This window comes from Antechinus flavipes, chromosome 6, assembly GCF_016432865.1.
Source record: "Antechinus flavipes isolate AdamAnt ecotype Samford, QLD, Australia chromosome 6, AdamAnt_v2, whole genome shotgun sequence".
NCBI classification, from domain to species: Eukaryota; Metazoa; Chordata; class Mammalia; order Dasyuromorphia; family Dasyuridae; genus Antechinus; species Antechinus flavipes.
Genome location: NC_067403.1, coordinates 146636498 through 146651177, shown reverse-complemented (window position 1 = coordinate 146651177; position 14680 = coordinate 146636498). Strand labels below are relative to the sequence as shown.

General features: G+C 36.3%; 1 protein-coding gene and 1 long non-coding RNA gene across 2 annotated transcripts in view; both read left to right on the top strand.

Annotated features, from left to right (window-relative positions):
- Positions 1–1386: 1386 nt before the first annotated feature.
- Positions 1387–14680, top strand: part of UNC5C (unc-5 netrin receptor C) — a 428390-nt gene continuing 415096 nt past the window's right edge. The window contains exon 1 of the mRNA XM_051965638.1: positions 1387–2236. Coding sequence (XP_051821598.1) covers positions 2113–2236 — 124 coding nt within the window. The 5' untranslated portion in view covers positions 1387–2112. The remainder of the gene's footprint in view (positions 2237–14680) is intronic.
- Positions 2570–3868, top strand: LOC127540781 (uncharacterized). The gene is made up of 2 exons (XR_007948281.1): positions 2570–3089; positions 3240–3868. It is a non-coding gene; the product is annotated as an uncharacterized LOC127540781 (long non-coding RNA).

Genomic DNA, 14680 nt, shown 5'->3' with positions numbered 1-14680 from the left:
TCCTTGAGGGGTGAAAGGTGTTTGGGGAAATTGAATAAGATCTTACAAATGAAGAACTTCTGGGAGCAAGAGGCAGCCTGTTAACTGAGAAGAGCATTTGTAGTAAGAAGAGGAAATTAAATCCTTACTCAGTTATTTACTATATAACCTTAGGCAAATAATTTAATCCCCCAGGGCCTTGGTTCCCTCATCTGAAAAATGAGGGGTCTGGAGAAGTGAAAGATTCTAAAATGTCTTACAATTCCAAATCTATTATGAGAGAATTTCACAATGGCTGGAAGGGGCCTAGTGTTTTGTATCATTTAGATTACAAAAGGTACAAAATTCAAAAGATAACTCCTATTGTCCCTAATAAGCAGTTTCATGTTCTTAATGAGGCGTTTGATTTGGAGTCAAAATTACCTGATCCACTTTCTATCAATATGGTTTTGAGCAAAATAAATTACTTTTCTGGGCCTCAGTTTTTGGTGCTTCTAATTCTTCTGCTTTCCTCCTTCCAGACTTTCATTCTTTTAGCTCTGTTTTGTGACTGCTTTCTTTTTCTTTCCTTAGACTAGTCACTCAGGGATTTATATTGTAGCTAAGGTCAACGATTCCCTAATTGTGATATGATACTCTGCTTTTATCCTCTCCCAGCATAGTTTCTCACTTTAAGTGGGATGGAGAATATTTGCCCATCACTCTTGACTGAGCATTTGAAAATCCTGGCATTTATTGATTCCCAGACTTTCTGTTCCTCTGTGACTTCTTTCCCCTTATTTTCCCCTAGAAGGGGCCAAGGTGAACGATACAATCAATGAAAATAGTAAGTCCAATTTTTACTTCGGAAGGATGGGTTTTCATTTAGTCCCCGTACCCCCGGGACGATTGTGTTAGCCAGTATTGGACATAGAAAAGTAACAGGAGAAAAAAAATCCCACCTTGTCACTGACTACTAGCGGAGGACTCTAAGAACTCCAGACGTAGGTGTCACTGCAAAACCTTGATGTCTTTTTCCCACCAGGGTACTTCCACGAGACCCACCCAGACTCTGTCTGATATGATTCAGTAGTCAAACGTAGGAAGATGAGTTCAGTCCAAAGGAGTCTGGCTCAGGCTTTGCCGCTACCTCGGAGAAGGCTGCGAAGGGCCAGGCTCCATTGGCTGGATAAACGTGCCTGGGCGAGCGCTTCCTCTCTCAGTCCCAGTATAATATGCACTCGCTGCAGTTTCTCCTCTCTCTGCCAGTTCCGTGTGTGTAGAATGTCTTACATGCAACAACACAAGATATGCATGGCTGTCTAGTCCGACAGATTGCATAACACAACACATAGATACACGCGCGCGCTTGCGTACACACACACACACACACACACACACACACACACACACACACACACTCGCGCGCGCACGCACACTCCCAGAGTTAAGATGCTCTATCTCCGTCTCCGTGGCAAGGTCCAGCAAATTCCGGGAGACTTGAGCCCAAGACTGTGAAATGACTATTCATGGGCACTTCGCAGCAATCGCCAAGATACCTTTCGTCTGCCACGCAGTTGGTCTAGGAAAACTGAGATTGGAAGAAGGAAGCCCCTCACTCTTGTCTCCCTCCTTCCTCTTCTTCCTCCTCCTCCTCCTTCTCCTCCCCCTCTCCTGGAGCCTGTGTGCGCTCTGCACAGAGAAGGGGCCGCTATAAGCAGTGCTGGCTCTGGGCGCGGTGTTGCCGCTCTGCTGTTGCTGCTACTGCTGCTGCTGTTGCTGCTGGAGCTGTTGCGGCGGGCAGGGGACTTCCTCGGGCTCCAGGGACTTCCCAAGTGGTGACTGCTGAACACGGACACAGAGACGCGCCTTGGTTCTGCCAGTCGGGAGTCGCGCCCTCAGAGTCCTCTTAGAACTACTGCTCAGCAGCTCCCCTCTTTGCAGCCCCGCCTCGCCCTGCTCTTCCAGAAAGTGGAGTGGAATACTTGGGGGGGAGGCGGGGGAGGTTTGCCTACTGCTTTTTCAGCTGCTTTTTGCAAAGAATTCCGCTGTTGCCGGGCGCTCTTCCATCTGCTACCCGCCCTCCACTTTTTTTTTTTTTTTTAACCCCGTTTATTTGGGTGTTACTGTATCTTACTTGTACCTCCAGTCAAGATGAGGAAAGGTCTGGAGGCGACAACGGCCCGCTGCGGATTGGGACTGGGATACTTGCTTCAGATGTTGGTGTTACCTGCCCTAGCCATCCTTAGTGCCAGCAGTCCGGGCTCCGCAGCCCAAGGTAAGCGAGGCGCCCCCTGTTCCCCACTCCGCGAACCCCGGGATTTCTCAGCGCCTACTGATTTCTTTTGACTCAAAGCCGTCTGACTTTCTACCTCCCCACCTCCTCAAGAGAACTTCCTTTTTACATTTCTGTCTGATGCAGTGTGGTGTGGTTGTGTGTGTGTGTGTGTGTGTGTGTGTGTGTGTGTGTGTGTGGTTCGAGCGCGCACAGTAGCATACCAGTGGGGCACAGTTCCTAGATACGCTACCGCCTTTTGGAATGAATAGACCGCGTATGTATCTTCACTTTCTGCTGCACACATAGTCACAGTGTTGCATACACACACACACACACACACACACACACACACACACAATGTTGCATCTATGGACATACAATAATCCCCCCAATCGACGTAAATGGACAGTGCCTAGAGACATCACAAAAACATACACTTGGTGAGTCGTGGTTTTGTAGTTAGCGATGACACAACGTGCCAATGTCTTTGATACCCATCGCGTTTCGTACGCTCGTGTGTGTTTGTGTTTCGTTTTTTGCCAAGAGCAGGAGCAGCGCCTAAAGGAAGCTGCTTGTGATAAGAAAAGAGCTAGACACACTTTGAAGTGCAAACACCCGTTTGTTACTTCTCCAGGAGCGCGAGTGTCTGTTTAATGAACACGAAACCCCAGACCAGTAAGTAATTGAGCGTGGGCACCAGCGAATGCATTCCTCCGCACCCATGCCCACTCCTGCTCTCCCCAGCTCTGCAGAGAAACTTCCAACACTGGCATTCACAGATACTTAGCTCAAGCCTACTCCGAGCCCCTCTTCCGGCAACCGCTAGTTTATTTCCTCGCCTTACGAGTATACTGTAAGTGTACCTTAAAACAAACCCAAAAGTCTAAGTCACTTGGGAGAAGAAGTGAAAGGGCCGACATCCAGGAAAGGAGGGGAAGAAGGACGCGGGATGGAGAGGAGGTCAGATGAGATTTAAGCTGTGATTTTTTTTTTTTGGCCCTAGAATCTAAAGTAGAGGCAATTGTCCTTGGCTTTCCTGAGAAGCTGAGCAGACTGAAGGGAAGGAAGGAAAGACCTATTGCAGCCAGAGCCTTTCTCTCTGAAACTGGAGCTCCCCCAGCCTTGGAAACACAGAAGTGGCTTCAGGCTACATGATGCTGTAGCAAGAACCCTGCCATTGGAACTAAGGAGATCCGAGCTCAGCTCAAGCTCTGGCTGCTCTCCTGCTACTTAGTATAGCCGTGACCTTGGATCAGTCACAACTCCCCGGCCTTTAGCGCCAAAATGATGGAATTGGGCTATATGAATTCTAGAGTCCCTTCAAGTTTGCAATCCTCTGATCTCTCCAACAATCAGCTCAGGGCTTGGCTGTCACTCGTGTAGTGTAGCTCCGAAGAAGCCTGCTGACTTGGCTGACGCTTTGGTTTTCCCAAATTCAGCGAAAGGGGAGCTCTAACATGCCAGGGCTCTAATAAGATCGTATTCACTTCAATTATCTGGGTGGAGGGCTGTGGGGAGAAAAGCAAGGTAGTCCTAGTCTACCAATGATTTGTAATTCTTTCTTTAATTTCTGGTGCATTTGGAGAACATACATATAAAGTGTAAAAGTTAATAAATTTATCCTTCCTGTCAGTTTTCCTAGAGTTCTGCTGTGTTGTTATTTTCCCTATATGCTTCCAAACTTAGGCTGTTCATAATTTTAGTTTTTTTTTTTTAATAAAACTCTGTGAGTGTTTGGTATAAGGTTTCTTTAAATTGATTAAAAGACCCCAGAATGCAAGGAGAAAGAAGTTATGAGCTCATCCTCAAAAGTTCAGCTGTTATAACTATGGAAAGGTTGGCCCAAGCCATAATTATGGAATGGGGGTGAAAAGGGGAGGAGGAGAGAATTAGATAAGAATAGATCAAATTAAGGGCTCCAAAGATTCCTTGTAGTTCATGCACATGTGTGTGGGGGTGGGGGTGTTTAAAAGACTAATGACTGGGAAATACAGAATCAATAAAAATAAATGGGTTAATGTTAAGAAAAGAATAAAGGGAGAAATTAAAGGATACCTAGCATAGAAAGACTAGGTAGTTGCTTATCTCTCCTGAAGAATTTCTTAAAAAAAAAAAATACATCACTTTAATTTCCCTGATCAGCTAAGAAATGGTTTGAATGTTTAAGCCACCTTACCTCAAGGACCAGGTCCTTCTGCTTATCCTCTACTTATCCCGTGGAAAAATAAATGTGGTCTTATTTACTGTGTGTATAAATTCAATACAATTCTTTTTTCCCACTTAGTTAATTCAATTCCTTCAATGTCTAAGTAAATGTCTCTTATGTAATCTGAATTCTGTGGTCCATAAAATTCCCAATTCCCAATTCATCACCTTTATCATTGTTATTACCTACTTTCAACTATATCAGTATTTCTATTAATAACTTATTAACCTTTGATTAAAGTTGTAAAACACACAGAACTGGATTATTCCAATTAGGCACAGGTCTTATCCTTCATTGTATTTCATATTCAGTAAAACTTTGAGTATCTTTGATCACTCATAACTCTTTCCCCATCCTGATCTTTTTCCTTATTGTCACTTTTCATTACTTGAGATAAAAAAATATTTTAAGGGTACTTTAGAATGATATGATTGCTTCTTCCATAATAGAATTTTCATATTTTGATCTCAAAATAGTAGAAATAAATTGATTCTGTGGATAAAAATATTGTAAATAATCAAGAAAGTAAAGTGAACTACTATAAAATAGGAAGGATGATTGTTATTGTCTTATGTGCATTAAGGGGGATGTTTCCAGGAGGGATTTAAGACTTAGATTTATTCAGTGAATAAGAAAGAAAATAACAAAAGTGAAAGAAGCTACACTTTTTTCTTTTTATAAGTGCATCAAATATAATATCTATTTAAAATAAAAACAAGAATTTATTTAACAGATATTTCTTATGAAAATAATTTGACTTTTAGGCAGTGACTTTTTTTTTTGTCTGTATTCTCATTGTCTCTGGGGTTGCTGAGAATCTTTTGCTCCTAGGGATTTCTGCTTGCTTTGGCTGACAGAAATGAAAGATCTTTATAGGTTAAAGACTGGATTGTGTATGTGTGTGTGTGTGTGTGTGTGTGTGTGTGTGTTAATACTTGCAATTCTCTCTCAGAATCAGAGTTCTGTCTTTCTTATACAAACAATTTTATCTTTGGACTTCACAAATCTGTTATTAGCTAGCACCAACTAGTGTTCTATGTGCTAACACTACTACCAAATATAAAGACAGAGTAAACCACACCAGAGTATAATAATCTTGAATTAGTACTGAACATGAACAATTTATGCATCATTTGTTGCTGTATACATATATAATCTACATATATGTATATGTATATTTTTATTTCAGTAAATAGAGCATATTCATGATTTGGTCAGTTAGTCAACTAGCACTTTTTAAGTATCCTCTATGTGCCAAATGTTGTGCCAAGTGCTGGAGATACAAAGAAGAGAGAAAAAAAGCAACCTTACACACAAACAAAAATAAAAAAAAAAACCCAAGTTGTTGCAATCAAAGAGTTCATAGTCTAATGATGAGCATTAATGTGAATCAGAGATATCTAGTATATAGAAATGTGGCTTTTAACAAAATTGGCATCAATAATTCCACTATTTTTTGTTCTCATTTTTTATATTCAGAACAACCAAATTGCTCCATTCTATTAATTTGACATTCATTATCACTCAGACAAGAAATAATTTACTTCTCTCTAAACAAAGCAATTTTTCAGATAGTAATTACTAGCATAAAAATATGTCAGGAGGAAAACCTTAGGAACAAACTTTTAAGCATTAGTGAACACTCAAGTATAATTTACAGGCCTACAAAATTGATATGCTAATTTACATATCATTCTTATTTAGTCAAAGCAAACTCCCTGAGGATATCTATGAAACATCAAATTGACTAAGCAATCTCATTTTCTCACTTTGAGTTATATGTTTGAAAATAATAAAAACCATTTGTATGTTTAAATACTCTATAATATGATTCTCTCTAGTTCAAACTAGGGAAGTTTAACTGTATGAAATAGTTAATTTTTTTTCTTCTGTGATGTAGGTCAGTGACTTTCTAGAGCAGTAGAGGGAGTAATTCTTTTAAAAAGAAAGAAAGAAAGAAAGAAAATTTACTAGAATTATATTAGAACTACTAGCTCATGCCTCTTCTTGACAGATAATAAGAAAAGCTGAAATTCAGCATCCTTTGATATTTTAGACATCATCTTTATGAGTTAAAAAATTTTATATAAAACATAATAAAGGAAAAATACAGGATGTTCCAAAAGTCTTATTACAACTTTACCTGATAATAGCTTAAAATTGCACTAAGACTTTTGGGACATGCTGTATAGTATATAGTATTTTATTTGTCTCATAAATCAAATTCAGTAAGAGTATGGTGCTAAGGAAATCTATTGGGGAGTTTAAATAAGAAGTGAAATGCTAAAATTAGAGGTAGATAACTTTGCTTGACAATCTCTATTAGAGGCTTACCTGTTGGATGACCATCTGCAAATCATCTGCAATTCTTTCAGAATCCAAGTTTCCTTATCTTTGGAATAGAGTTAATACTGTTGCTTCCTTTGTAGCAAGAAAAGTGCTTTGTCATTCTTAAAGCATTATATAATTGTAAGTAGTTTTTATATAGGGACAGAATCACATGTATTTGGGAATGGAATGCATTCACTCATCCCACAAAGATTTTTTAGCCATCTAGGAAATATATAAAAAGTGTTTTCAGAATGGGGGAGAGGAAAGAAAGATAACAAAGTTAAAACAAGATACAAGCTGTTGGTGCTTACAGTCTAAAGAGGGAATAAGAAAAAAAAAAAGGTGTTAAAAACAAACCAAAAAATGGTAGGTGCACTAGAGAACATATTTCCCCCATTGGCAAACATAACATTGTTGGGCTCCTCCTTTCTAATTCATTCATATACTGCTATGCAGCCTGGTCTGGGAGTGCAGGCACCAAAGGTTGTCTGTCAGTGAATATGGATATATCATTTTCTCTTTGACTCAACTCTGCACAATGGTCAAGAAATAAAAAGGTAAAGGTCAGTGGTACTCAGAGTTTACTATGGGCAGAAGTATGTAGATCCTTTAATCCTTCAGAAGCACCACATCAGGTATCTGAGAGATGTTACTCAGTAACATGGTATATATCAGTGAAAACAACCAGATACTGATGTTTCAAATGGCTTGGGAGAAACCCCTCTCTGCCATCCCTTCATTACTCATTCCCTGTATTGTTGACATTTGGAAATTACAAAATCTTTTGTTAATCACAAATTGTGCTTCTGTTTGATACTTGAATCCTTTGCTAATCTATAACTTTGACTTTCCTATCTGGCATGTTTAATCGATCTCTTCCCCTCTCTCTAGTTTTGCCCCCATTGCAGTTACATGCCTTTAAACAAGAGTTATCTAGAAATTTCTTGAAGGGTTGGAGTTTGGGCAGAAAGAACCCAACTCCAAGCCTATGCCCTCCTAACAGTGGTTTAGAAACATTATACATCATATAGAAAAAAAAATAGATTTTCGTGGGGGGAGGGTGTTCCTTCAAAGGCAATAGTTAACTTCATAATCTGCCCTTTAAGAATAAGACTGCAAAATAGCTAAAGAAAGGGAATTGGAGTAGATAAATGAATTTCCACCTATTTAATATATGTTTTATAGTTGTTTCTTATATTCTAATGTGAATAAACACAAAGTTCCTGTATGACTGTACTACTTGTTGAGAGTTGTAGTATGTAACGTGCTGTGATTTCTAATGTCATCTTTTGCCCAAAAGTTGTGATTTAGCTGCAAATCCCACAATAGTGTTTTCATGCTACCCAGAATTGAATTTTTTCTCCTCTTGACTTGTAACTCTGTGTTTCATTATTGATTAATTGATTCTGTATTCTCCACAATCCCCAAATCCTCTTTATGTCTTACCTGAGTTTATAAAATCTTTCTATAGAACCCATCTTCATTTTCATTGTTTACTAGGATTTCTTATTGTTTATAGATTTTCTTTTCTTTGGGCATGAGAGAAAAGAATAGGGAATTGCTCCAATTTTACTTCATTTAAATAGTTTTTTTTTTGAAAAATGGTGTTATGGTCCTTTAGACTTCATCTTTTGAACTACAGCAATGAGGTCTTGAGTAGTGGGTTTTTTAAAATAACTTCCTTTTCCCTTGCATAAAAAATTAATGTACTAATTGAATAATTTGTAGTGGGAAGGGTTTCTTTAACTCTAGAGCCAAATACTTTTTTAGTGTCAAAGACATTCAATATATATCATTTTATGGGAGGTTTTTCATAATCCAATAAAAAACAATTAGGAGTTTTGTTTCTGTTCTACTTGACTGTCTGGAGTTATGAAAATGTTTTTTTCTCTTATCATGACATTTCTTAATATATACTTTTACTTTAAAGGAGTTATAGGTAAATAGGAAGCTGTGAGCTAGACATTTCCCTTTAAATGTGCCATTAATTAAAGATGAATGGTTTTTAAATGAAGTTGAAATGTGGCTTCTTTTATCAAGGATGTTTTGGCATTGGTGAGAGATAGTTTCAGATAGCTCAGGTGAAAGCTACGGTGAAGTGGCTGAAGCCCAGAAGACACATCTTCATGAACTCAAATTTGACTTCAGACATTTACTAGTCACATAACCCTGTACAAGGCACTTTACCCTATTTGTCTCATTTTACTCAACTATAAACTGAGCTGGAGAAGGAAACTACAAACCATTCTAGTATTTTGCCAATGGGGTCACCAAGAGTTGCATATGACTAAACAACAGCAGAGTTCTAGCCCAGAGATTTCAAGTGAAGATTAGAAAGTAATATATGGATTCTCCTGTTTACTTAAAACATATAACATCCCCCAAATGTGGGGCATGGTGTTAAAATTTGCTCCAACACTAATTAAATTAAACTTATAATTTAAAAAGAAGTATAAAAGAGCTACATATGCAAAGAGTTGTCTTAACTAAGTGTACCCTTTATTATTAGTACAAGAATTCAAAAATTCTTTATGTGGAAAAAGTATACCATGTGAAAAGTCTAACCTTTGGAGGATACAGTTTTTAATTAAATACTGAACCATATCTCACTGCCAAAGTGGTAGTGGTATATATGGGGGGAGGGGAACAACCCACTCAGTAGGGTAAGAATTAATTTACTTGATATGCCAGCTAGAGATTTTTATTTTAAATAGTATAGACAGGAAAAATCATCTCAATATAAGATATTGATCCATCAAGTTTTAGCTCCAGTTATTGAACTTATTCAATCATTTAGTTATTTTAAAATATTATGTGAATAATTGCTTTATCTTCATTAATCATTTTGTCATGGATTCTTACCTACTGTTACTTCTCAGTCATTATGAATATCATAAAATGCCCTATAGAACTGAGCATGTGTTATCTTCTCTTTTCACTGAAGGACATAACAGAAATTCCTCCCCTCTATTTAACTAGTTTATTGGGGAATGCTAACATTTATCATTTTTAGTCAATTTTTAATTGATTTTCTAATCAGACATTGTTCAATTGTTGTCATTATTTGCTATCTTCCCTCTCTTTTTCTGTTCTGGAGATGGGGGAGGAGGGATTATATATGACAATTAATTTTCTAAATACATTAAAATAACATCTGCAAATTAATTATTAAAAAAAGTTGATGGAGAATCTAAATGTATAATTCCAAAACTAAGTTTTGGTTGCTAAGCCAACCTATAAAACAAAAGAAAAAAATGTAGGGATTTTAAAATGTACTTTAATGATTTTTGAGCAAAAGTATTTATTGTTCATTAAATAAAATGTAGACATTAAGTACAGTAAGTTTGGGGCTTTAATCAATTTCTCTACTTGGAGACTATGGGATTTTTTTTACTGTTATGGTGTATTAAATTCAGTCTTTCAGTTTGAAGTTAATGGAAAAATCTAGGAAAACATTCTATATAATAAATGGATATGTGAGTTTGTTAATTGCACTTAAGTCAAGGTTTAAAAAAACCCAAAATTTGAAAAATTAAATCAGGTGATTTAAAAAAAAATGAAGCAATTATGGTTCTATGGCATTCTGCAGTTAATATAACCACAAAACTGCTAGTTTTATACTAGTACTAGATAACCTTTCTTTTTATTTAAAAGGGATTTTTCCGGGGGGGGGGGGAGGAGGAAGGGAGGGGAATGTTCAAACTTGGAAGAAAAAAATCCTGCAATTTTAATGCTTTCATAAGTCAGGGAGATAATACATAATGCCAATTTCTTCTTTGCTATTATTTCTAATTGAAGATAGTGAATTTTGAATTGTGCTTTCTTTGATGAGCAAATTATATATTTTAATCTTGCTTTGAGTAAAAAGAGCAGTACTTGAATTTGCTAAATAGACACATTGTAGCTACCCAGTGGAACTGTTCAAGTTTAGCAAGCAGCAATCTTGGTCTTTCTATAGATAAAATAGTAATTACCTGGTCTGTCATTTTCATTAGCCTTTTTCCTTTTCATTTTATATGGAATGATGAACAGTTTTACCTTTAAGTACAAAGTCAGAGATTAAATGCAAGGAATGAAAGAGAAAGAGGAGTGTGCATGAGTATGTGTGTGTGTGTGTGTGTGTGTGTGTGTATGTGTGTGTGTGTATTTTTTTTTCCAAGTCAGTCAAAACCAAGTATATCAAATAGAAGTCTAGTTTTGTGCTAACCGCTTTAAGGGGCTGAAAAGAATATATATAGTCAAATAACACACACACACACACACACACACATATATATATATATATATATATATATATGTATATAATCATTGGACATAGGATCTAATCAGGATTATATTATTCACTAGGCCATTTAACATATAATTTTTGTGCAAATATTGTCTTGATGTTTAGTAATAGACATTTTCCATAATTATAAAATATATGTAATAACAAAGATGCATATTGCTTTCAATGTTTGCCTATTTAGATCCTGAAACAGAGTAAAGCAATATGCTAATGGAACACATTCAATTTCAGATATGCTTGAAGTCAACATTGATTTTAAAGGTGGTTCTATATAAGTGTAAGCAATTTGCACATCCCATAGTTATCAAGAAGACTACCAGAATATTTAGAAAATTTTAAATAAGTATCATTAATTAGTATCCAGAATAACTTAAGTCAACATGGAATTTAACAATAAGAACAATAAAATCAACTCCAGAATATCAGCACATTTTGCAATATTAGACACACTAATTTTCATCATTATTTTATAGAAAATTTCCCAGAAAAGTGAAGTATCATTAAGAAGCAGGTACTGGGTCTGATTTATGTGGGGCAATTAATGAATGTATCATTTTTAATCTGAATTATCTTTCCTCAATTCTAAATATGTTTTGACTGAGAAATTTTCCTGCTAATGGAATTAGTCTCATTAACTGGTATTAACTTTATATTTTCTACATGCTCATATACAAAAAGTATTGGTGCATTTGACTTGGCAATACATAGAATTCCCAGAATATGCTAGGAAAACCTAAACTTGATCAACATGGCAATGTATTACTTGTGTTTCCCTTAGAAGTCACTGGGAAATTTCCTTAGTACATACATGTGCACCTACTTTCATGATATTGGCTGTTCTAATGTTTACTAGAGTGCCTACTTCGGAGCAGGGGAAGGGATCTCTACATGATATAATAGTACTTCTTATTTTCACTTTGACTGAAAATGTAAAAGTGTAAGAATCTAGTCAAGAATTTCCCTTTAGAGATTTCACATGACTGACTTCCCTAACCTTTGAATACTGCCAAAATATAATTTATTCTTCATCTTAATTCTCTCCTTTTGAGTCTTTTTTGTTTGTTTGTTTCAAAAGCCATCTACAACACTTGGATAAAATCTGATTTGCTTCTGAGCTAATATTCTTGTTCTTCTGGGAATTATCCCAATTAATTCTCCCCTTCTCAGTAAGTACTTATAAAGTAGTATTTTTGCATCCTCTTCACTCTTCTCTGGTGATATTTGATAGGCCAGCACTTTGCCAATTCTTTTGGGATAGGTACCTCTTCACTAGTCCATAATTTTTTTCCTCACCTATCTACTCTTGCCCATCAAAGCTCCTTTTGACAGAGTTCCATCCCTTGGTTGAGGTTTCTCATTTTAAATTTGAGCATCATACCATCATTTGTTCCTGTCTGACTTTTTCTTCACCAAAACAATAGGTATTTGACTCTTAGTTGAAAAGTTGAGCTCAAGTTCATTATTAGTTGTGATTCTCTATGTCTTTTTCAGTTTCTCGAACCCCAAAGCACAAATCAGTAGACAAACATGATTCTTGCTCAAATAATTGTGGATACAATTATAATACAGTGGATAATTAAGCCTATAATATCGTTTTTGGTAACATATCCATACCTTAGAATGACCACATTTTCACTTAACTGAGTGTACTTATAAACTCAGTTTGTAGATTGCCTTGAGGATGAATCCATAGACAGAAGCAGCTACACCCAAAGAAAGAACACTGGGAAATGAATATAAACTGCTTGCATTTTTGTTTTTCTTCCCGGGGTATTTATACCTTCTGAATCCAATTCTCCCTGTGCAACAAGAAAACTTCGGTTCTGCACACATATATTGTATCTAGGAAATACTGTAACCTATTTAACATGTAAAGGACTGCTTGCCATCTGGGGAGGAGGTGGAGAGAGGGAGGGGAAAAATCAGAACAGAAGGGAGTGCTGTAAAAAATTACCCTGGCATAGGTTCTGTCAATAAAATATTATTAAAAATAAAAATTTTTTTAAAAGAAATTGAATCCATAGATTTTGATTCCTAGCATAGTTAAAAACATCTCACTCAGAAGCTTGAACTCAAAGACTCAAACTTCAGGATTCCAGTAGGCAAGCCCTCTGTAGATAAATACTTTTCTGTAAAAGTTTTCTGATTCCTATTTGGTTATACATGAGAGAACTGGTTAGAATATTCTGTCAGTACTTATATTCTTCCTATTCCTAATGTAATAATGTAATAGGACATTAAATAACTTGTTCTGACCTCACAACTAACAGTTATTTCTTTTGAACCCACTGAATTCAAGTCTTACACTTTCTAGATATAGATACATATAGATATGTTATATTGGACTAATAAAATTTCATTTCTAGCAGATGCAAAGTTCTTTCTTGTCCCCAAGTTCTAAAATTATTATATTCATCAGCATGGAGCAGCAGGTCTCAGGCAGCATAAACTCTTTTGCTTTATTATGTTTCTAATTCTTCTTAGATAAATAATTATTTAGCATTTCATTGAAAAGCTATACTCTGCCATTTTTCAAGAGTAAGGTACCCTCTGGAGAGCAAAACTTGATTCTATAAGGATTATATCCTCGTGTGTGTGTGTGTGTGTGTGTGTGTGTGTGTGTGTGTGTGTATCTTATATTCCTTTATCTTGCACTTGTTCCTGCTGTCTGGCATTAAAGGATAACTGAGACAAGGGAAAATGGGCTCAACAAATCAGAATTGACATCGAATAACAAACACATTATCTGATGGAACTCATTTCACCCTGTTCATGGCCTAGCATTTTTTGTGTCAGCTATCACCTTCCCCTCTTCTAAGAATATCACTATTACTTTTAACATGTAAAGCCTACAGAGCAAGTCATCTATCCCCTTTAAAAACTAGTGCATACTAAACTAATTGATTGCTAGTATTGTGATCTAGGTCGGGAAAATACCAAGCAACTTAGTGTTAATTAAAATATGTCAGTGGTTTATTATTTCTCCATACCTGAATTTGTGTTCTAAATGAAGTCTAGAAGTTTATCAGTGACAGCTTACTTCAAAGTCAATAATTCCACTTTGTGGATAGCATAACAGGCTTCAGGATCAGTGAGTCCTCTGTTGACAAATTGAATAGGTTTCTAATAGACTTCATTCTCCTTATCTAAAATTTCACTCAGAGCTGATAGTCTGATATCAGTGTATGACATTAAGGGTGTTTTTGGTTTATATACGCCAGTGGTGACTCCTTGAGGCAGCAGATCATCCTTGAAGACTTGTTGCATATCTCATCCCAATAATTTGCAAAATGGTGCTTCAGGCTTCAGACTAGATTTCTTTTTTTCTGACCTTTTGCTCATGAACTCTTAAGTATTCTGAGGGACAATTAAACTTAAATGAAGAATGTTAAAGATTTTGAAATTATATATCTTGTGAATGTATTCTTGTTATAATGTGTAGTACACTTTCAGTAATATATGAGCATGTTTACGCTAATTTATATAAACCTACTAATTTATATAAATATGCATGTGAATATATGTATATATGTGGCTATATCATTTTTCTGTAATAGCAGGCAGCTTAATTTTATACAGCACTTGAGATAGAAAAATGGGTTCAAATCTATCATCTGAT